Consider the following 24,946-nt stretch of genomic DNA (forward strand, 5'->3'; position numbering starts at 1 on the left):
GTAAGCAGTCTGCAAAAATGCAGATCTGTTTTTTTGCGGACAGTTCAGCATGTCCGCCAAAAAACGTATTGCATTCCTCATACTTGTGGACCCATAGACTTTAATGGGGCCACATCCTGATTTTCACTGACAAATATAGGACATGTTTTATTTGTTTTGCGCAACCATAGACTTGAAGAAAAGGGCCCCATAGAAGTGAATAGGTCTGCATCTAATCCGCAAAAATGTGGATCCGTCTGAATGATCCCTTACATCCCAGAATTCAACATGATAGGGTTATTGGGGAATTTCCTCGGGTCCTCTACACCCACCTTATAATAACATCTCCCCAACTACCTTACCCCTCACCTAAAACCCCACCAATTAAGTTATTCCTGTCCTCTTTCTAACCCCTTGTTAACCCTGCCGTCCCCTCGTCCCCCCAACCTCTCATGTCAGCCTCCCCTTATGCTGCGCTTTAGTCCGGCTGCACTAGATTGTGATGTATTATATATAATGTGGAGATTTATGTCTCCAGAGCAGGGGTCCTCAAACTTTTTAAACAGGGGGCCAGTTCACTGTCCCTCAGACCGTTGGAGGGCCGGACTATAGTTTAAAGGGGTATTCCCATCTTGGACAATGGGGGCATATAGTTAGGTGCGGGTCCCACCATTGGGACCCGCACCTATATAGAGAACGGAGCCCCGAAAGTGAATAGGAGTGTACCGCGCATGTACTGCCCATGCTCCCATTCATTTCTATGAGGCCGACGGAAATAGCCGAGCCAGCGCTCGGCTATTTTCGGCAGCCCCATAGAAATGACTGGAGGGCAGCTGCGCATGCGTAGTGCGCCCTCCTTCACTTTCGGGGCTCTGTTCTCTATATAGGTGCGGGTCCCAGCGGGATCCACACCTATAGGACAATGGGGGCATTTCCTAGCGAAATGCCCCCATTGTCCAAGATGGGAAAACCCCTTTAACTATGAACAAATTCCTACCTAAAAAACACATTTCCCTACCCCTGAACGTCTCCTTCTCCTTTCTTCTTCTCCGGACTTCCTGTGACGCAGCTGCACATGAGGTTCACAGGTCTGGAAGAAGGTGCGCCTGAGCGGCAAGACGGATAGAACCAGTGGTGAATCCAGAGCTCCCCAATACTATACTGCAGAAACAGATAAGACCACTGATAATATTTGTGCCACACAGAGCCCCCCATATAAAATACCCCTTCTTTGTGGCCTCAGTAAATGTCCCCATAGTGCCCCCCCAATAATGTGCCGGTAAGAGGTGCCCCCATAGATGCCCCCCAATCATGTGCTAGTGAAAAGGGCCTCTCCCTGCCACTCATGTACCAGTAATAAGTGCCACTCTCCTATCCCCCCCACTCATGTGCCAGTCTCCTCTATGCTGCCACCCCTCCATGTGCCAGTAAAAAGTGCCAATTCTCCCCCCCACCCATCATGTGCCAGTCTCATCTCTGCTGCCACCCCCCCATGTGCCAGTAATAAGTGCCAATTCCCCCCCCCATCATGTGCCAGTCTCCTCTCTGCTGCCACCCCCCCATGTGCCAGTAATAAGTGCCAATTCACCCCCCATCATGTGCCAGTCTCCTCTATGCTGCCACCCCCCCATGTGCCCGTAATATGTGCCAATTCTCCCCCCCATCATGTGCCAGTCTCCTCTCTGCTGCCCCCCCCCCCATGTGCCAGTAATAAGTGCCAATCCCCCCCCCCCATCATGTGCCAGTCTCCTCTCTGCTGCCACCCCCCCCCATGTGCCAGTAATAAGTGCCAATTCACCCCCCATCATGTGCCAGTCTCCTCTCTGCTGCCACCCCCCCATGTGCCAGTAATAAGTGCCAATTCACCCCCCATCATGTGCCAGTCTCCTCTATGCTGCCACCCCCCCATGTGCCCGTAATATGTGCCAATTCTCCCCCCCATCATGTGCCAGTCTCCTCTCTGCTGCCACCCCCCCCATGTGCCAGTAATAAGTGCCAATTCCCCCCCCCCATCATGTGCCAGTCTCCTCTCTGCTGCCACCCCCCCATGTGCCAGTAATAAGTGCCAATTCACCCCCCATCATGTGCCAGTCTCCTCTATGCTGCCACCCCCCCATGTGCCCGTAATATGTGCCAATTCTCCCCCCCATCATGTGCCAGTCTCCTCTCTGCTGCCACCCCCCCCATGTGCCAGTAATAAGTGCCAATTGCTGCCCCCCCATGTGCCCCCCCCCCCCCAGCCTATCAGAGGAACAGGGAAGGGAGACGCATCTCCCTCCCCTGCCACAGCACAGCAATCTGTATCGCTGTCCTGAGGACGGCGATGCAGATCACTATGGAGATGAGCGCAATGGAAGCGCAGCGCTCATCTCCTGCTGTGCCCTGCCAGAATTGCTGAAACGGCCAAAACACCCAACGGGCCGGATCAGTGTCCTCGGGGGGCCGCATGTGGCCCGCGGGTCGTAGTTTGAGGACCCCTGCTCCAGAGTATGGCATGTGGAAGTAATCAAGGTAGCTCCTAGGTGGGAAAGCAAAGAAATTCTTTTGTCTAGATACATTAGGTAAAACACATCGCCATCTAGCTAATATACAAGGTATTGCAACCTAGGTATCCATGTATATTCTGTATTATATATGGTTCATTAACTACGGTATGTTCAGTGTCTAGAGAGGATAGATACCCAAGATTGAATTATGTCTAATTAATCTTACTATAACACTAGTTAGGGCCTATGGACCTCCTCCTCCCATGAACCAGAGCAGGGAGCCTTCAAAGGGGCTGCCCATTTTCAACAAAAAAAGGAAATGGGGGGAAATGCAGAAGAAATTTTTTGAAAGTATTGAATTTTCCACCATTGCACTTTTTTTTTATTGAAACCAGACAAACCCTTTAAGTGTTACTGACCCCTACTCTAGTGGAACTAGACCAAACATGTTTTAAAGGGGTTGTCCAGGATTAGAAAAAGATGGATGCTTTCTTCCAAAAACAGCACCTGTATATAGGTTGTGTCTGGTATTGCATCTCAGCTCCATTTAAGTATCCGGCTCCATTTAAATATGCTGCAATATCCCCACAACCTATGGACAGTTGTGGTGCTATCGCATATGCTGAATCTGAAGAAAAAATTGGGGTCTTTACAGAGCCATAGACCATCCAAAAAGTTTTTTTTATATAGTTCTATTGGTTATGCTCTTCAATACAGCTGTGGCTATAGGAACCTGCTCTTTTGGCCTACATGGGCCTATAAGGTCTATGGGCATATACAGTACAGACCAAAAGTTTGGACACACCTTCTCATTCAAAGAGTTTTCTTTATTTTTATGACTATGAAGGTATCAAAACTATGAATTAACACATGTGGAATTATATACATAACAAACAAGTGTGAAAGAACTGAAAATATGTCATATTCTAGGTTCTTCAAAGTAGCCACCTTTTGCTTTAATTACTGCTTTGCACACTCTTGGCATTCTCTTGATGAGCTTCAAGAGGTAGTCCCCTGAAATGGTCTTCCAACAGTCTTGAAGGAGTTCCCAGAGATGCTTAGCACTTGTTGGCCCTTTTGCCTTCACTCTGCGGTCCAGCTCACCCCAAACCATCTCGATTGGGTTCAGGTCCGGTGACTGTGGAGGCCAGGTCATCTGGCGCAGCACCCCATCACTCTCCTTCATGGTCAAATAGCCCTTACTTTCAAAGTTTTCCCAATTTTTCGGCTGACTGACTGACCTTCATTTCTTAAAGTAATGATGGCCACTCGTTTTTCTTTACTTAGCTGCTTTTTTCTTGCCATAATACAAATTCTAACAGTCTATTCAGTAGGACTATCAGCTGTGTATCCACCTGACTTCTCCTCAACGCCACTGATGGTCCCAACCCCATTTATAAGGCAAGAAATCCCACTTATTAAACCTGACAGGGCACACCTGTGAAGTGAAAACCATTTCAGGGGACTACCTCTTGAAGCTCATCAAGAGAATGCCAAGAGTGTGCAAAGCAGTAATCAAAGCAAAAGGTGGCTACTTTGAAGAACCTAGAATATGACATATTTTCAGTTGTTTCACACTTGTTTGTTATGTATATAATTCCACATGTGTTAATTCATAGTTTTGATGCCTTCACTGTGAATCTACAATTTTCATAGTCATGAAAATAAAGAAAACTCTTTGAATGAGAAGGTGTGTCCAAACTTTTGGTCTGTACTGTATATAATGTCATTAGTTTCCTGCCATATACTCTGATCATGCAATTTGTATAAATGTGCCCGTATTTATTGCTGTATTCATTTTTTATATCTTTTGATTTCAGCCTAAAATGGGACAATTTTCAAAAACAGCTAGAAGTGTATGCGTCTATGGCTGATGTGTCAAAAGGAGGAAGAATTGGAATTGAAGAGTTTGCCAATCACCTTAAGCTGCCGATATCTGATATACTAAGAGAGCTGTTTGCGCTGTTCGACAGGGTATGTACTGTAGCAGGATCCGGGGCATACACAGGTCTCCTAGGGGCCCAGAGCAAAATTCTGTGTTTCCCCCTTCCTGCCCCACCAAGTTTCTTAATATGTGTACGTCAAACATTCCCAACATGAAAGGTAAAGCGTAAGGCCCCTGATTTCTGAAAAAAATTAAATAAAAATTGTTAAAGGGGTTATCTCATGAATAATGTAAAAATGTAATGTAAAAAATTTAAATCATACATAATCTAGTACATGACAACCGCTTTCTAATAAAGCTAGAACCAGCCCTGTACCTTACATGGATCCAGAGATCTCCACATTCATTGCTCTGCTAGATTTATTTCAAGCTGTCAGCTCAGGAGGCAGTGTCCTTTTCTCGGGGATGCGTCCTTTCTGCTGCAGCTGGTAGCAGTTGAAGGATGGAATTGAGAATGTGCTTCCATCCCAGTGAGCAGGACAGAGAAATTAGAATAAGGGCAAACAGCAGGTGGCGCCATACAGATAGAGTTCATTAAATAACTAAGTAGCTATAATACAATTTTAATTACATACAATTTAAACAAGTTTTCAAATCCAGGTGCTGGTTTGAAAACTGTTGAATATTTTTCATGGGACAACCCCTTCTATAAGGAAATTTTTTTTTATCAAAAATTAGAATTAAAAAAACGCCCTCTGCCTCACTCACTTTATTTGACTTCAAAGTTTGAAACAGTGGAACAAGAGCATCATAAATGACACCATATTTCTCAATGCATTTACCTTCAGCCACTGTCATTAAGGCTTTATGCACACGACCATTGTTTTATTCCGTGTCCGTTGCGACGTTTTTCTGCGGACCCATTGATTTTCAATGGGTCCGTTGAAAACTCGGCTAATGCACCGTTTGCCATCCGCGTCTGTGATCCGTGGTTCCAGTCCGTCCAAAAAATATAACCTGTCCTATTATTTTCGCGGAAAACGGTTCGCGGACCCATTCAAGTCAATGGGACCGCTAAAAAACGCAGAGGCACACAAGATTGTCATCCGCGTCCTTGTGTCCGCGTCCGTTTTTTTCCTATCATTTGCATGGCAAACCTGTCTTAGACTTTTTTTTTACATTCCTTTATGTCTAGTGGTCCTCCAAAAATAAAGGAAGACACACAGAAACGGATCACGGAAGAACGGAACCCCATTTTGCGGAACGGAACACAACAACGGTCGTGTGCATGAGGCCTAATACATTGATAAATCTCCCCCATACAGCGCTATGTCTTCCTTCATACAGTGTATTGTAAAAGTGTCTGTCCAAAGCCACCACTAGGTGGAGCTCAGTGAATTGGAATGTATACATTGTAATAGAAGCTGAAAAAAAAATCTCATTGTACTGAGCTCCCCCTACTTGAGGCTGCATGAAAATGCAGTTTTTTCATGTTCGGAACAGAAAAAGGAGTTCATTACCGAGCCTCCTCCCATATCACTGTGGTCATAGAGCATTTCAAATATGACCTTTATTAATAACAAAAAAAATAAGGTCAATGATAGATTATAGATATAGGAAATTACAGTAAGTTATAGGCTCAATACAAAACATACAAGACGACATAAAATAAAACAGCACAAAACAAGATAAGGATGCAGAAGGGGAGGCTAAATGATAATGTACCAGAAAACAGGGGCAGATAGCGGACAAGGGAGCTTGCCCTAGTAGACCCTGCCTTTCCCTTTACTGCAGGGAACCACCCTGATGGTGGATGGATCTTGCACAAGAACCTACCTCTAATGCACCCTAGTTAGCCCTACAAGGGTTCTTCAGGGGACCTATAGAGGATTGTGGATCCAATACTCCTAAATATGTCCCATTTATAGATCTATAAAAATGGCAAGAAGATGACCAGATAAACCAGGGTTAAATACTATCAAGAAGATGCATAATGGTAACAGCGACCGCTCACAGACTCCAGGGCTGGGGATCTGGATGGCAGACGCATGCCTGTTTTCATAATCCATCTGTACAGTAGACCGATTTTTTAATAATACAAAATTTAAAACTCCCTGCATAGATGCATACATTCTGGCTGCTTGCAGCTACCACTAGGGGGAGCTTAGGAGCTTGACATCTGTCACGTATGCAATTTTCTTTCAGTTTTTCATAGTTTTCAAGATCTATGCATGCTGTCATTCAATAGGAACTTTTCTGGCAGTTAATAATCTGTCCCAAATTTTGAACTGTTAGTTTTCACATTTTTATGCGTGCAGACGATACTTTAAAGTCTATAATGAATCATGAAATTCACTATATAATTAATTTTTTTTATTTTTTTGGGGGGGTTTGCACGGTGATTTTTGGTGGCATTTGTATTTTTTTTTGCATTTTTGTTAAAACAGGTCATGCTTCTGTGTATGACATTGTTTCAAGTGTTTTTCCCTTTGCCATCTCTATGGGAAATGAAAAGAAATGAAAAATTTGACAATAAAAGAAACGCTGCAAGAAATCTTGAAAAATGCCTATTTTTATCACCCTAACCAAAAAAATTATGCGTGAAGAAAGCCATACTCAATTATGTTTCTTTTCTTCTTCTTTTTTTTTATGTGACAGGACAAGGATGGCACCATAGACTTCAGAGAGTATGTCATTGGCATTGCAATCCTTTGCAATCCTGCCAATTCTGAAGATACCATCCAAATGGCATTTAAGGTAAATGTATCTTCCAGTACTTGCTAAAAAAAAGTATTACATCTATAAAACATTTTGAGAGTCTTCTCTACATTCCTCACGTTTTAAGTGCACCATAGGCTTGGCCATGCCATCCAGTGCACCATCATTCCACCAGTATTGACGCCCAGTGCCCCCCTTTATGATTGATTGACAGTGCCAGGCTTCTCTTGCGTCGTCATTCCTGGCTCTGAAATGCCTGCACCGATTGGTCTAGGTTCAGTACATGTCCACCACAATGACTAGGGGCAAGGCCAGGATACAGCTAGGAGTGATGGCACAGCAGAAGCCGGTCAATCAACTATAAGGGGGAGGCACTAGGTGTCGATACTGGTGGAGTGAAGGTGCACTGGGTGGTGTGGCTAAGCCTAAGGTGCACTTAAATCCTAATTTGCATCTAGATAAAGAAGAATGCTCTCACAGATTTTAAATACAAAGATATGTCTATGACTGGGAACACATTCTCCAGAAAGCTATATACTGACTTAAAAAAAAGATTTGGGAGCTGACACACTCCCTTTAAAATGGCAGACTTTACTGTAGTTGAATCTTCCTGACACTCAGTGACATGTTAGTATGTCACTTCACTTAGGTAGTTTACGCTCAGCAATGTATTATTATGGTGCTGTCATGGCCTGGGCACCGCTGTATCACTTGTGGGTGCCAGCGGTATTATACAGCAGTCACCTGTAACGCCTATCCCTGCAGTTTAACCCCCAGGTGCCGTGGTCAATAGTATCTGTGGCATCTGAACAGTTCTAAATAAAAATCTGAATTTCCTTGTGCTTCATGGTAACGAATCAGTTTTTTCTAAAATGGCGGCTGCACATGTTAGAAAATGAAAGTAAGTGTAGAGAAGACAAGCCCAGGAATGCGAGATCACCCATAATGCTGTGCAGCCAGCCAATCCGCAGGTAGCAATCCCCCTGTGATGTCACAGCTGGGCGGAGCCCTATATAACCCTGATCCTGTAGAGCTGCCACCATTTTCCTATGAGCGGAGAATGAGGAGAGACGTGACAAGATGCTCATGCACTTCGGACAGTGTTGCTGCAAACTAGTAACAGAGGGTAGGGCAATATTGGAGAGTGCAGGGAGAGTGCAGGGAGAGTGGAGGACACTGCTGAACTACAGACTCTGCCACCAAGAGTCAAAGCTAATCTGTTCTGTTAACTATAGAGTTACTGTGCGTCAGTATTACAGGACCCTGTTACCGGCAAGTCTAATTTATCGCCATATACAGTACAGACCAAAAGTTTGGACACACCTTCTCATTCACAGAGTTTTCTTTATTTTCATGACTAGGAAAATTGTAGATTCACACTGAAGGCATCAAAACTATGAATTAACACATGTGGAATTATATACATAACAAACAAGTGTGAAACAACTGAAAATATGTCATATTCTAGGTTCTTCAAAGTAGCCACCTTTTGCTTTGATTACTGCTTTGCACACTCTTGGCATTCTCTTGATGAGCTTCAAGAGGTAGTCCCCTGAAATGGTTTTCACTTCACAGGTGTGCCCTGTCAGGTTTAATAAGTGGGATTTCTTGCCTTATAAATGGGGTTGGGACCATCAGTGGCGTTGAGGAGAAGTCAGGTGGATACACAGCTGATAGTCCTACTGAATAGATTGTTAGAATTTGTATTATGGCAAGAAAAAAGCAGCTAAGTAAAGAAAAACGAGTGGCCATCATTACTTTAAGAAATGATGGTCAGTCAGTCAGCCGAAAAATTGGGAAAACTTAAGTAAGGGCTGTTTGACCATGAAGGAGAGTGATGGGGTGCTGCGCCAGATGACCTGGCCTCCACAGTCACCGGACCTGAACCCAATCGAGATGGTTTGGGGTGAGCTGGACCGCAGAGTGAAGGCAAAAGGGCCAACAAGTGCTAAGCATCTCTGGGAACTCCTTCAAGACTGTTGGAAGACCATTTCAGGGGACTACCTCTTGAAGCTCATCAAGAGAATGCCAAGAGTGTGCAAAGCAGTAATCAAAGCAAAAGGTGGCTACTTTGAAGAACCTAGAATATGACATATTTTCAGTTGTTGCACACTTGTTTGCTATGTATATAATTGCACATGTGTTAATTCATAGTTTTGATGCCTTCATAGTCATGAAAATAAAGAAAACTCTTTGAATGAGAAGGTGTGTCCAAACTTTTGGTCTGTACTGTACATACGGTAACTGTGCAGGGCCCCGAGATTCATTGCTAAATCCATTGTGTTAGCTGTAGAGTTACTGTGCGTCAGTATTATGCCTCATTCACACATCAGTGTTCGGTCAGTGATTTCCATCAGTGATATTCAGCCAAAACCAGGTGCGGCTCTAAACACAGAACAGGTGCAGATCTTTACCTTATAACTCATGTCTGTGGAGGCTCCAATCCAGGTTTTGGCTCACAATCACTGATGGAAATCACTGACTGAACACTGACAGTGTGAATGAGGCATTACAGGTCACTGTTACCAGGAGGTCTAATATATCGCTGTGTACATAAATGTGCAGTGCACTAAGATTCATAGCTAAGCTGTTCTGTTAGCTGCAGAGTTTGCTCCAATTCTTCCTGAAATCTGTTTTTATACCAGATTTGAAAATGTTGCTTTTAGGCAGATTGGCCTGGGTATACTTGGATTAGAAGAACTACAGGTAACAGCACTCTGCTGGTCAATTGCACAAAGATATAAGCAAACACTGAAAGACTAAATGCTTGGCGGTCATACTTACTGCAAATGCAGCTAGAAGCTCTTTGCGAATATAATTGATCAAAAATATTTCGGGCCCATCTACCGGTCGTCAAGGTCGCTTCTAATCAGATGGGTCCTACTCTAACATGCCTCTCCTGGGCTTACAGCCTACAATCTGGGCAAAGTAGTACCAAGCTGCATCCTACGCATGCCTCTCCCAGGCTGTGAGCCTGCAGTATGGGCTGGGTAGAATACAGCTGTACAAGCTATCTGATTAAAAGCACATGGTAAATGGGCTGGTGGTGCACAGTTCAATCTCACCACCAGGGGGAGCCACTCCCCTAGTGGCAGTGACAATGGGGAAAAATAAACGAACCAGCACCTCCACAATAAGTGAATATGAGAACGCAGGTGCACGCTACCTGATTTATAGTGATTCGTGACTAATTAATTTGTATCGAATAAAATTTCTTGTCAACTTCGGTGAAGCTGCTGAATGGTATTTTTCAAAGCTTCGCTCATCTCTAACAATAATGGTAATAAATAATAAATTTGGTGCCTCCATAATTGTATTATTGTACTGACCTGCAGAATAAATTTAACATGTCAGTTTTACCGTGCAGTGAACATCATAAAAACACAGACCTAAAAGCAATGGCGGAATATCTCTGTTTAAAAGTTATACAATACATTAAATGTACTCCGAAATGGTGCCGTTAAAAAATATAACTTGTCCTGCAAAAAAACAATCCCTCATACGGCCATGTTGATGTAAGAATAAAAAATTATGGCCTTTGAAATGCAGAGATGAAAAAACAAAAAAACTAAACTAGGCTACGACTTATAAAGGGGCTGTCTCATCTCGCCATTTCCCCTTGCTTTGCTGCGCTGTTTGCGTTGCTTCCATTCACTGGAAATGGAGAGATGGGACAACCCCTTTAGAGGGGTTAAAGAATAACAGGCAGCTCTGGAAAAATGCTGCTCTTAGAAGTGTATGAACACTAAGCGAACGCTCATAACCATACATTTCATTATTTTGGTTGAAATACATGTGCCTGAAGAGATCCGTGTCACCAGGAACACCTTACAGTCGTGGCGTAATGATTGCGTACATCTTCAGGAGGTGAATCCAGTTGAAAACTACAGTGGAGCAGAGAGTCCTTGGCTACTAGCCCTGCCATTTACTCTAATAAGTCACAGACTGCTTTAGGCCTGTGGTCTACTAGCCTGGGAGAACTCTGATGCCGTCAGTGTCCAGGCACAGGGGGCGCGATGCAGTGAGGTCATCATGCCACCTGCACTGGAACGCAGGCAGCAGAAAGATCTGGCTGCTCACTGTGGGTAAGAGTCTTTTTTGTTTTCTTTGGTACAAACAAAGACACAATTACAACATGGGGGCATAAAAGAAGAAAATGATAACAATGTGGGGGCACAAAAGGGGCACATTATAACAATGTGGGGGCACAAAAAGGGGACATTAAAACAATGTGGGGGCACAAAAAGGGGGCATTAAAACAATGTGGGGGCACAAAAAGGGGGCATTAAAACAATGTGGGGGCACAAAAAGGGGGCATTAAAACAATGTGGGGGCACAAAAAGGGGGCATTAAAACAATGTGGGGGCACAAAAAGGGGGCATTAAAACAATGTGGGGGCACAAAAAGGGGACATTATAACAATGTGGGGGCACAAAAGGAGACATTATAACAATGTGGGGCACTAAATGGGGCAATTATAACAATGTACGGGCACAAAAGGGGGTCATTATTAGATTGTGGAATACACAAGGGATACTATTACAATGTGGGGGCACAAAAGGATGACATTCTATTGTGGGGGCACAAAAACAGTATATGCTGTGGGGGCAAAAAAGGGGGACATATTGCATTTGGTACAAATGAGGTACATTATTACCAATTGGGGAGCAGATGGAGCCCACTATTACAACATGGGGGCACAAAGATGAACATTATATTGTGGGAGCACTAGAAAGGCTTTGCTGTAAAGAAGACACGCTTTGGAGTCCAAAATTTGCCCTAGTGTCAGTATTACTCTAGTTACCCCCCTGATACCTTATTATTCTCCCTTTTTAGAGTTGCATAGTCATTAATGCAGAATGATGGAAGTCATTCTAGTATGACCTATTATCATAGTGTTGATTCAGAGATCAGCAAAACTGCAATACTATGAGGCAATCATTATAGAAGTACTTCCTAATTCCAAAAATATATCCATACATTCATCACCTATACAAAGCAAAGTAGTACGGATTAACTCATTATTAGTATCATGCATTTCAAAGTAAAACTGTGCTCTCATCACATGTATCTAGGCCGTGTATGTTGCGTCCCATGTTTTCATTTGTCTTGGCAAAAGCTTCCTGGCATTGGCAGCCTCAATTCAGCTGTTTATTTTCTAATATTCCAAAACCTTTTCCATTTCTGTTACACTAGGTCTTTAACCGATTACCTTGTAATATTGAGTATGATCTCTAGTTCTATGCTTACATTTGTTAACATTTAACCCCATAAGGCAAGAGGGAATGGAATTGTACAGTGTAAAACTTGGATCTAAGAATATTTTTTTTACATTTTGAGCTGTGACACAACCCCCTCATTAAACTTTTGGTTGGAAAGCCGGCCATACACATTAGCATGATTGGTTGAAGATCTGATGTGTATTGAGGCCTTCTTCCCAACCATCAACGAAAAAGTAAATATGGGGCATGGGGATTGAATGCTAGATAATTTCCAAAGGAGTGTCACTTAAAAAAAATGAGGTGGCTCAATCCAAAGCTAGAAGATCAGGACTCAGGAGCCATTTCTTGAAGACATGTTAGCCGCATGGGACTTTGTGACCATGTTTCTGTCCGGGCTAATCTGTCATAGGATAAATTCTGTATATCGTGTTTCATGGCTATGGTTTATTTCGACCGAAAACTCCATGTTTAATCCTTATTCCCAATCATCTTGTTTAATCCATCAGACTTTTGTTTTATTAGGAGCTATGTGGCTTTTCATTAGCAGAGAATGCAGCTGCATTTTCCATATAATATACCTAATGATAACCTGAAGCTTTCGGTGACCTTTGTTTCTGAAGCACTAATGTGTTAATACCCATTTCTGTAATCTGGACCTTCCATCTGTTGTCTGGGCAACCTTCATACATTGCTTTAGGCCTTCAGGCAGGTAGGCTAGTCAAACACCGCCTGCACATCACCTCACTCGTAGTCTGGGATGGGTAATGCATGTAGGTTATTTTCTTTTTGCTTCCAGGCTTTCTTTAGAGCAGCAGATGCTCTGAAAGCATAAATGCCATAGATGGCAGTGCACAGGGTAGAGCAGGCACCCTTAGATAAAGCACCAAGGCTACCAGTATCAGTATACAACTGGTATACATACTGGTCCAGTTGGTGAAGCTAGGTAATCACCGGGCACTAAAGTTGTTTACTAGCTATGGTCCCTTTTTAGCTTTCTATTCATTTCTTTCTTTTCAAAATCATAAGGGGACACTGGAGTTCTTAAGACGGTTGTCTAAACCAGCACCTCTCTTGTCTGCAGGCCACATCTTATACTGTAGCTCAGCCCCATTCATTTGTAATGAAGCTAAAGGGGTTGTCCAGCCTAGGAGCTGACAACCCCCAGTGTTTCGCATTACGAAAATTCGCATACTACGCGATCATTACCTTGTCGATTTTTCGAGTAAAAAAGAATCATACAATATAACGAATATTCTAATTTGCAAATATTCGCCGAATATTCTACAAAATATTTGCGAAATATCGCGAATTCGAATATGACTACTGCCGCTCATCACTAGTCCTGACTGAAGTGGAAATGGCCCGCTCCTTTGGCTGATGTGGACAATCACTCAGAGGCCACATGTCACTATGACATATCAAAAGTTTTTCGAAAGTGTGGTTACTCTTTAAAGGGGTTCTCCAGTCACATAATGAAACATTATTTTTATCTGTCCAGAGTGTCCCAAACACTGAACATTTCTGCCCAAAAATAGCTATTTTTATGTCATCAATTCCTTCCCCTGTTCTCAGTATCGCTACATCCTGGCCGGAGGTTTACATGCCGAAACTTCCTGTTTTCATCAGCTTTCTGCTGGGTTTGCTAAGCAAACCCAGGATGCATTGCTGTGTTATGTTGCACAGGGATAACACTGATAACACAGCCTAACTAACATGGAAAGGGGAGGTGTAGGGGTTGTGACTACTCCAGAGAGAACAGTGGGGCAGGAGGAGCAAGCCCTGAGAAGCATTTCAGAGCAAAGCATGGAAACATTTTTCCATGATGCAGTGATACTGAGAACATGGAAAGGAAAGTGCTGCTATGAAAAAATGAAAACGGGGCAAAGTATGCAGTGTTTGGGGTACTCTGGGCAACAAAAATAATCATTATGGAACTGGGGTGCATCAAAGGGGGCATAGATGCATGACAAGAACATACGAGTGGTTCTAACGGTTTACAAATCATTAGACCAGAGTGTTGTGTACAATTTTGGGTTTCTGTACACAGGAAGGACATATCAAAGCTTGAGAGGGCACAAAGACGGACAACTGAAATAATGACTGGAATGGGTGGACTGTAGTACCTAGAAAGATTATCAAAATTAGGGTTATTTCATTCAGAAAAAGAGAGGTAAGATCTAATATCTATGTCAAGATATATCGAAGGTCAGTGAGGAGATCTCTGCCTTGATCGTGACGAGGGGACATCCTCTGCGTGTAGAGGAAAGAAGTTTTCTTCATCAACATAGAAGAGGATTCTTTACTGTAAGAGTAGAAACTATTGAACTCTGTCAGAGGAAGTGGTAAAAGAATTCAAGAGGGGCCTGGATGTATTTCTGGAGTGTAATAATATTACAGGTTATGGTTATTAGAGAGGGGTCGTTCAAGGGAGTTATTCTGATTGCCTGAAAATGAGGACAATTGGCTTCTACCTCATGAGTTTTTTTTGCCTTTCTTTGGATCAACTTTGCAGGATAACAGGCTGAACTGGATAGATGGATGTTTTCAACCTTACTGTACAAATTATGATACTATGTAAGCAGAGAATCCCTTTAAGATGGTTCTGGTACTGTGTAGCTTAGTATTTGGACCTGGATAGAAGTGTGATTTGGCCAACATATGGCCCTGTTATTTGGGCACCATACTACAAGATGCCGATAATTGGACACTGTGGGGGCAATTTATCAAACTGGTGTAAAGGAAAACTGGCTAATTTGCCCATAGTAACCAATCAGATTCCACCTTTCATTCTTCCCCCGTATGTTTATTTGGATATTATATGATTGTACACCATATGGGATGGTGAGGACAACAGAAGGTTTCACTCAGGGTATCATTCAATGTAAGACCAACCCTAATAAAGGGAGGGCTTCCGGCCTCTATGACAGGGCGCTGCGATCCGCTGAATCGTGGCAATTAACCCATCAAGTGCCGCACCTGAGGGGTTGATTGCCGCCGATCACCCTTCCCTGTCATAGAGGCCGGGTATGTGATACGGCCGGCACCCGCAGCCTACATTTGTATTAATGGTTTAATTATAATAATTGGTAGCGCAATGCGCCCCCCCCCAACCCCAGTATTATAATCATTGGTGGCAGTGGCCACAGGGTCCCCTGTCCTCCTCCTCACTGCTCTTCTTATTGGTGGCAGCGGCACCCGCATTATAGTGAGGAGGGAGGGAGGTAGAGACTCCACTGTGCAGGCTCAGGAGAACAAGGTGCGTGCTGAGGGCAGCGTGTGCTACGTTCTCAGCGCAGTGGGCCACCCAGGAGCAGTGGGTCCCGGCACTTGCCCGGGTATGCCAGGTGCTGACGCCAGCCCTGGCAATGCTCCATGGGAAAATAATATGCAAAGAGGTATCTCCCAAGGGAAGAGAACCATTTTGCTAGCTCCATCTGTTGGAAGTAACTCCCTTTGAGTCAAAGTCCGACTTTTTAACTAGCCTTGGGACATAACAAGGAAAATAACCAAGGCATATATCCATCCAAAGACAGCTGTTTCAGGGTGCTTGACCCTCATCAGTACAGAGTAGAACAGCCCATCCATCCTCTCCCTAGCTGCCATCTCCATTCCTCTGGGCCCACCTCCTCTCCCTACCTGCCATCTCCATTCCTCTGGGCCCACCTCCTCTCCCTACCTGCCATCTCCAGTCCACTGGTCCCCTCTCCCCTTCCCAGCTGCCACCTTCAGTCCTCTGGGACCCCTCCACCCATCCCCAATTGCTATATCATGTCCTTTGGAACAATCAAGCCACTATCTCCTATCCTGCTGATGAGTCACTGTGGCTTCCTCTACTATTGATCTTGTGTGGGCAAAGGGGATAATGGCTCCTGCTATATTTTCAGGCTGCTTGTGTGTTAAAACATGTCAACTACAACAACCTCTGCAGGAAAGGTAATTAAACTTGTGTATATGTAGGACCACATTTATTTTTGGAGCTTGTTTTTTGGCTCCAAAAATTTTGCGGAAAGCACCCATTTACGCTTTGTGCAACTTCTTTTTTTTTTTGCCTCCCGCTTGCCACATTTCTAAAAAGGGAGGGAGCAGGGTTGGAAGTGGGCATCCGGTCCTGCACATTTATTATAATTTATGGCAAAAACTGGCATAAATTATACCTGAAATCTGTTAGCATGTAGCGGGTGTAAATTTCAGTTTTAGTGCACAGAGCTGGTGGGCTGCTCCACAATTTTAAAGGGGTTTTCTGAGACTTTTATACTGATGACTAGTGATGAGCGAAGCGAGCTTCGGATGCTACATCCAAAGTCGCTTTGTTCAAAACTTCGGATTAATACTGTACGAAGATCCTTCTGTACGGGCTCTGATGAGCCGAAGTTAGTTATTTATGTGCAAAGTCACGATAGTAGTTGATTTTTAAAGTGGAAAACCACTTTATATTATAATTTTAGAATATTATACACTTATATAAACTTCTTGGAGAATTGCAGTATCCAGTATATATAATCTGCTTATCACATTCTGTTCTTATTTAGCAATATAAAACATATGAGCAGCGGAGAAAGAATTTGGCACTTTAGGGAGCATCAAGGACTCAGAAGTTCAGAGTGATTATTATTATTATTAAATGTACAGATTTTGTCTCTTTAAAGATGCAGGGTTTCACACAACAGACATTAAGGGCTAATGTCTGTGATTGGCTGTAACGCCAATCACAAACATTTAACCTCTCAGATGCTGTGGTCAAATCTGAGTGCTGAAAACCTGTGACGGCTGGAAAAACTGAACGCGTGATATTTTTGTATAGATGGAGCCTGGGCCCTCTAGATCAGTTCCCCTAGTGGGCACTATGTACTATGATGCTGTTTACGTTCAGCTGCTTGCAATTATATTATAAATGATAAAACATCATTTCATTTAGTAATTTTTCTTTACTATTACTAGCTATTTGATGTCGATGGAGATGGCAGTATCACAAAGGATGAATTTAAGTCCCTGTTACGATCTTCATTGGGTGTTCCAGACCTTGATGTTGCTCAACTTTTCCAGGATATGGATGCTGATAAATCAGGAAAAATCTCTTACGGTAAGATGGCCCAGAATATTCTTTTTACAGTCCTTATATAGTAGGAAACATATCACAAAATGACATTTTTAGGTAGTTTTATTATAAACATATAGATTTATATTTAGTTTTTATTTCTTCTTACCATTGATATATTTATGTAGCTTTCCTATTTAAAGAAAAAAAAAAAGAAAAAAAGCTTCAAATATTCAAGATTTTATATTGGCCAATAGAGCAGACACAATGTACTACTTTCAGTAGCTCACTTGTTAGCTTTGCTCTATAGACTTTGACAGAGTTAACAGAGATTTAACGAACGCTCTTATGAACAGTTAGATGCCTAGATGAGACAAGATAGTAATACTGTATGCTCAGAAGGCTTTGTATTTATCCCTGGCACTTCCTGGTCTCTCAAAGGGGCTGTACTCCATCAGTTTTTGGAGACTGAAATAGTCTATGACAACTCATGCTCATTTCAGCTGCCATAAAACACAAACATCTTGCTGCAATATTTATGCAAAAAATACTGAAAAGATGTAGGGGGTCTTCTGAGATCCATTATTTTAGATGGAAGAAAAAGTCCCCCACAAAATATCGAATCTCAAACGGAAAAGGCTAAAACAGATGCAAAATGCTCAAAATAAAGGCCCCTTTTTTTCTGTTCTACTAACAGATCAGAAGAACAAAATATGAAATGATGATGTGAAGCTACCCTTATTTTTTACTAGGGATTTTAAAGCCATCCACAGGAGTTTTCAATTTTCACTCCCTGCCTTTCCAGAGCCATGACTTTTTTACTTTTCCATTCACATAGCTATATGAGGGATTATGTTTTGCACGACAAGTTGTACCTTCTAATGTCACCATTTAATATTGCATATGATGTATTGGGAAGCTGGAAAAAATTCCAAATGGGGTGGAATTTAAAAAAAGCACAACATTCCGCCAGAAAAACTGAAAGTTAAAATTTTTTTCTTTTCATTGCCATATTCTAATCCACATTACTTTAATAATTAGGTTTACAGAGCTGTGATAGGACTGTGTTAAAGAGTGATCTGTAGATTTTATTGATACCATTTTGGCACGTGTATGGCTTTTTGATCAGAGTTTAGTTAAATTTTTGGGGAGGTGAAGCGATGAAAAAATGGTAAATCGGCCATTATTATTTTTATTTTGTTACCCCACTCAACATATGGGATAAATATGTTTATATTTTAATAGTACAGGCGCTTTTGCATGTTGCATGATGATTATTTTTTTTATTGTTTATTTATTTTTTAATTTTGGACAAAGGGGGTGGTTTGAATTTAATTTTTTTCATATTTTTAAAAACTTAAAAAAAAATGTTGTATTTAAGTCATCCTAGGTGACTATGACAAGTAGTCATTAGATTGCAATATCTATTTAGTAATCAAATTTGATCCATTACTCAATATAGAATTCGGTGTACTCCAATGCAGTGCTGCCACCTATATCTATTGAAATATACCTGTGATAGGCATCGAAGCCTCCAGCAGGCTCCAGCCTATCATTACCAGGCAACAGTTTCCCTGATCTCTGCGAGGGGAAGCTGTTACCTGTGCGGTGGCACATAGCTCCCGCATTTTCACCACTTAGATTTGACCACGGCATCTGAGAAGTTAAATGTCTGCAATGGATTAGCCCAAGGTGTCTGTTGTATGTTTTTTTTTTTTTAAATATTTAAAGTGACAACTTCCTCTGTACGTGTATGATTGCGGTCTTCTACAGGTTAAAGCATTCAACTGGTGGTATACCTGGTGGTCTAGGGCAGTTGTCCCACCACTTGGAACCCAATGATCACTAGAACTGGGGTCTTGAGCTCCCTGTTTGACTGGGGTGGTGGACATGCATATGTGGGGGACAGCCAAGTTTATTGCTCTGCATTAGCCCCATAGACAATGGGTGTGACTATAATGCAAAAGGAAACTCAAACATGCAGCAGCACCCTAAAATCTATAGTACAAAAATGAAAAAAAAAAACGGCTCACCTCGTCTCTGACCAACACTCCCACTAGATTGTATGGAGACATGTTTGTACAAGAGTGGCGTCACATTTGATCGGAATGCACTTTCAGATTAAGTGGTCTCATTGTAAAATATGAAGAGAGCAACTTGAGTGCTTTACAATCTGATATCGATGAACTGCAATGGACTGTGCAAACATTCTTCTCAGATAGGTGAGCGCGATGCAGTTCGGACCTGGCGATCAAGTGATCGCTGGGTGTCCCCAGGGCAGAAGAGTGCAGAGCTGCAGGGTCAGTAGACCCTGATCAGTTCTGCCTTGTACAGTGGTTCTCAACCTTTCTAAAGCCGTGACCCCTTAATACAGTTCCTCATGTTGTGGTGATCCCCAACCATTACATTTTTTTCCTTGCTACGTCATAACTAATTTTGCTACTGTTATGAATTGTAATGTAAATATCTGATATGCAGGATGTATTTTTATTGCTACAAATTGAACATAATTAAAGCAGAGTAATTAATCACAAAGACATCCACAGATCCCCCCTTAAACAGTGCCATCCACAGATCCCCCCCTAAACAGTGCCATCCACAGATCCCCCCTCCCCTAAAAAGTGCCATCCACAGATCTCCCCCCTAAACAGTGCCATCCACAGATCCCCCCACCCCTAAACAGTGCCATCCACAGATCTCCCCCCTAAACAGTGCCATCCACAGATCTCCCCCTAAACAGTGCCATCCACAGATCCCCGCTCCCCTAAACAGTGCCATCCACAGATCTCCCCCTAAACAGTGCCATCCACAGATCCCCCCTAAACAGTGCCATCCACAAATCCCCCTAAACAGTGCCATCCACAGATGGGAAGAGATGGCACTGTTTAGGGGAGGGGGGATCTGTGGATGGCACTGTTTAGGGGGATCTGTGGATGGCACTGTTTAGGGGGGATCTGTGGATGGCACTGTTTAGGGGAGGGGGGATCTGTGGATGGCACTGTAGGCGGATCTGTGGATGGCACTGCCATCCACAAATCCCCCTACAGTGCCATCCACAGATCTCCCTCCCCGACGCTCACAGCAGTATATTTATAAACTAATCAGTAACTACTTTAACTTTAATCATTGCTCATTGCTGAGCTCTTTACTTGGATTATAATTTATTTGGATATGGGATATCTTACTTTGTCTTAGCTCCGGTAATAGCAGGCAGTGCGGGTGGCGGCGCTCACTCACTGACGTCACGCGCCTGCGCTGCCTAGTGGGAGGAGCAGGCGCGTGACGTCAGTGAGTGAGCGCCGCCCCCCGCACTGCCTGCTATTACCGGAGCTAAGACAAAGTAAGATATCCCATATCCAAATAAATTATAATCCAAGTAAAGAGCTCAGCAATGAGCAATGATTAAAGTTAAAGTAGTTACTGATTAGTTTATAAATATACTGCTGTGCGCGGCGTGGCCCTGTATATTCTAACCCCCAGGCAAGCGTCCCTGTCACCATGGGAACGCCTGGGGGTTAGAATATACCATCGGATTTGAGTTTTTACGATCTCACTGAGCTCGTAAAACTCAGATCCGATGGTATATTCTAACCCCCAGGCAAGCGTCCCCGTCACCATGGGAACGCCTGGGGGTTAGAATATACCATCGGATCTTCTGAGTTACTCAGCCGCAAAACAAGCACCGGCTCTGCTTGGCCCCGGGCCAGCTCGGGGCCCCAACCAGCTCGGGGCCCCAAGCAATTGCTTGTTTTGCCTGTCTGTTAGCGACTGGCCTGGACCCACAATAGGAAGCCTCAGGCGACCCCCCGGAAAGGGCTGATCGACCCCTAGGTTGAGAACCGCTGGCCTTGTACAAAGCCCCCCCAGTTAGCTGATTTCCCCTGTAACTGGGGCTCCAGTTACAGTGGAAATAGTGCAAAAAATAAAAAATAAAAGTCTCATTGTCTCCCAAAGTTCTTTCAGTGACCTCTTGGGGGACAAATTATGTCGCAAAAATATATATATAAAAAAAAAGTTAAGAATTCTAAAAAAAATATAAAATATAAAAAAAAAAAAAAAAAGGAAAAGTACAAAATAAAAAAAGGGTCACCCAAAGGTCTTTTAAAACCCTCTTGGGGGACATGATATGTGGCAAAAATATATTGTTAAAAAATAATAAAAGAAAATTGTAAAAAGAAATTAAACAAATAAAATACAAATAAAATAAAAAATAAAAAGGAAAAAGTGCAAAATTAAGTGTTCACTGCCCCCCAATGGTCTTTTTAGGACATATTGGGGGACATATTATGTAGCTAAAATATATTAAATAATATGTTTAAAAAAAAACACAGTTCCCACGATATACAGTGCGATTCTCCCCAGATGGTTGTGTATGGATTTCAGCAAGGTTGGAAATTATTGTACTCTTTCCGCTCTATCTTTCTCAAGTCTCTTCCTTCAGAATCTATAGCTGGAAATCTCACTTTTGCAATCGTGCCTGTAATTGAGGAGTACAGGTTTTAGAGATACGACTGGCCAAGTCATGTCCAAGTGTGAAAGGTGTCTTAATAATATTCCCCTCACTGCAGTAAAGTCTAAATGGCTTAGCTAGCAGGATTCCTGTAGGAGCTGTGCCAGAGTTGATTAACTCAGTCACTTCTACACATTATTATACTGTGTATACAGAGCTGAAAATGACATTTAAATATCATGACAAGCATGAAACAATTTGCAAGTACCCCCAGTACCTGTACAAAATGTGACTTACTCTCTTGGGCCTAGACCTGCAAAATAGTAGTCAAGATGGATAAAGCTGCAGCCACTGGTAAAAAAATCAGACCGATATTTCCAACTCATTCTGCTATGGAATTTGCATGTATTTCTGCAGCACGTATATTAGATGCTGCAATGATATGCATATTGATGCGCACTACAATGCTCAATGTCTTATTTTTATTTTATTCTTATGTCTTTTAGAGGAGTTCAAAAACTTTTTTCTCAATCATCCAGTATATGCGAAATTATTTACAACTTACCTTGACCATCAGAAATATTACTTGCATGTACTGCAGGAGGAGGAGGAAGAAGACAAGAATTTAGAGCCCTTTATAGCCGGAAATCAGGACATCAACAGCAGCACAGAGGAAGCTCTGAGTTCATCAGACAAAAAAGAAGACTGAATGAGACTTAAACAAAACTTAAAAAGTTTTATATTGTTGTCTGTGTCAGGATGCATGGGACTTTTCCCCAATGTTTTTACCTTTGTGGTAAATGACTTGTTGGAGACGATTTTTAGGCCATTCTGTGGTATTTAAAAACTTTATATATATTATTATTATTTTTTTTGGGCAATTTGGGATACCATATCTGCAGTGAAAGACAGAGGTTTTAGGCCTCTTTCACACCCTGGTCGCAGATGAGGGGCGGATTTGTTCAGGGTGCATTGCGGGAAACCTGCGCGAGTAGGCACGCAATCAGTTTTGTCTGCGATTGTGTTCCGATGTTTTTTCCGCGCGAGTGCAATGCGTTTTGTACGTGCGTGAGAAAACACTGAATGTGGTACACAGACCCGAACCCGGACTTCTTCACTGAAGTTTGGGTTTGGTGTTCTGTAGATTTTATTTTCTATTATAAGGCTACATGCACACGAACGGTGTCCGTTCCGTTTTTTTTGCGGATAGGATGCAGACCCATTCATTTCAATGGGTCCCCAAAAAATGCGGACAGCACACAGTGTGCTATCCGCATCCGTATGTCCGTTCCGTAGCCCCGCAATTTTTTTTTAACATGTCCTATTCTTGTCCGTTTTAGGCATTGTTACAATGGATTCGCAAAAAAAAAACGGATGGCATACGGATGTCATCCGTTTTTTGTTGTTTTTGCGGATCCACAATTTGCGGAACGCAAAACACATACTGTCATGTGCATGTAGCCTAACTTGGTTATAATGGAAAATAGCATTCTTTAATACAGAATGCTAAGTATAATGTCAATTGAGGGTTAAAAAATAATAAAAACATAACTCGCCTCATCCACTTGATCGCGCAGCCGGCATCGTCTTCTTTCTTCTTCTTTCAGGACCTGTAAAAGGACCTTTGATGACGTAATCGCGCTCACCACGTGGTGAGCGCGGTGACGTCAGCGCAGGTCCTGCTGAATAAAGATAGAAGATCCTTTTATCTTCATTCAGCAGGACCTGCGCTGACGTCACCACACTCACCACGTGGTGAGTGCGATTACGTCATCAAAGGTCCTTTTGCAGGTCCTGAAAGAAGACGATGAGGTGAGTTAATTTTTTTATTTTTTAACCCCTCAAGGCACATTTTACTAAGCATTCTGTATTAAGAATGCTATTATTTTCCCTTTATAGCAATGTTATAAGGGAAAATAATAGAGTGAATAGACTTTAATGGGGTCCGGGGTTGCTCATCCCTATCATCTCCTAACAACCATGCATGAAAATCCCACCGCACCCGCACTTGCTTGCGGAAGCTTGCGATTTTCACGCAGCCCCATTCATTTCTATGGGGCCTGCGTTGCGTGAAAAACGCAGAATATAGAACATGCTGCGATTTTCACGCAACGCACAAGTGATGCGTGAAAATCGCCACTCATCTGCACAGCCCCATTGAAGTGAATGGGTCCGGATTCAGTGCGGGTGCACTGCGTTCACCTCACGCATTGCACCTGCGCGGAATTCTCGCCCGTGTGAAAGGGGCCTTATACAGAGCCTCAATGCACTGCCATAGTACGGAGTCATCCTACCTCTGTGTATTGGTAACTCTTTGAGGACATGGTGATTTTCTGTTTCTGTTTTTTACTCCCTGGCTTCCTGATGCCATATTTTTTTTTTTTCCAGTTCACGTAGCCATATGAGGGCTTGTTTTTTGTGGGACAAGTTGGGATTTCTAACATCACCATTTAATATTGCATACGATGTAGTGGAAAGCTGGAAAAAAATTCTAAATGGGGTGGAATTTAAAAAAATAGAAAATTCCCTTTGCAGTAAGATTGTGCCCTTTATTCCCCAGGTCAGTACCACGTTTATAGAAAAACTTTGGGAAACAAATTTTTTATTTTTTTGCATAACCATATTCTGACCTCTATAAATTTTATATATTTCCATCTATGCAGCTGTGCGAGGGCTCATTTTTTGTGGGCGATCTGTAGTTTCTATTGACACCAGTTTGGAGTGTGTATGATCTTTTGATCATTTTTTATAACTTTTTTTGGGAGGTGAAGTGGCAAAAAAAACGGTGAATCAACCATTTTGATTGTTTTTCATTATGGCGTTCACCGTATGGGATAAATGTGTTTATATTTTAATATTATGGGCATTTGGGGGGTGTGGCATTGCAAATAATTTTTGTTATTGTTTCATTTTTTTAATATGGGGATATGGTGGTGATTTGAATATTTATTTATATATTTTTTTTTAAATGTACACATATTTTAAGTCTGCTTAGGGACCTTTAACAAGTAATTGTTAGATCACTTTACCCAAAACTGCAGCCTAGGGGAGTTCCATTGTGTCCCTATGGAGCCCTGCCACCTCTGTAGGAACTACTGCTGTGATAACCTCAGTCCTTCTGACGGATTCGAGGCTATTACAAGGAGCAAACAGCTTCCCCGAAAGCTGCCT

The 24,946-nt window shown here is 42.6% G+C and overlaps 1 protein-coding gene across 1 annotated transcript in view; it reads left to right on the plus strand.

The window, feature by feature from the left end:
• Positions 1 to 22,824, plus strand: part of LPCAT2 (lysophosphatidylcholine acyltransferase 2) — a 75,443-nt gene extending 52,619 nt beyond the window's left edge. Inside the window, exons 12-15 of the mRNA XM_040409277.1 lie at positions 4,286 to 4,439; positions 7,009 to 7,107; positions 17,229 to 17,370; positions 22,282 to 22,824. Of these exons, the coding sequence (XP_040265211.1) occupies positions 4,286 to 4,439; positions 7,009 to 7,107; positions 17,229 to 17,370; positions 22,282 to 22,484 (598 nt within the window). The 3' untranslated portion in view covers positions 22,485 to 22,824. The remainder of the gene's footprint in view (positions 1 to 4,285; positions 4,440 to 7,008; positions 7,108 to 17,228; positions 17,371 to 22,281) is intronic.
• Positions 22,825 to 24,946: the final 2,122 nt, after the last annotated feature.

This window comes from Bufo bufo, chromosome 10, assembly GCF_905171765.1.
Source record: "Bufo bufo chromosome 10, aBufBuf1.1, whole genome shotgun sequence".
Classification (NCBI taxonomy): Eukaryota; Metazoa; Chordata; class Amphibia; order Anura; family Bufonidae; genus Bufo; species Bufo bufo.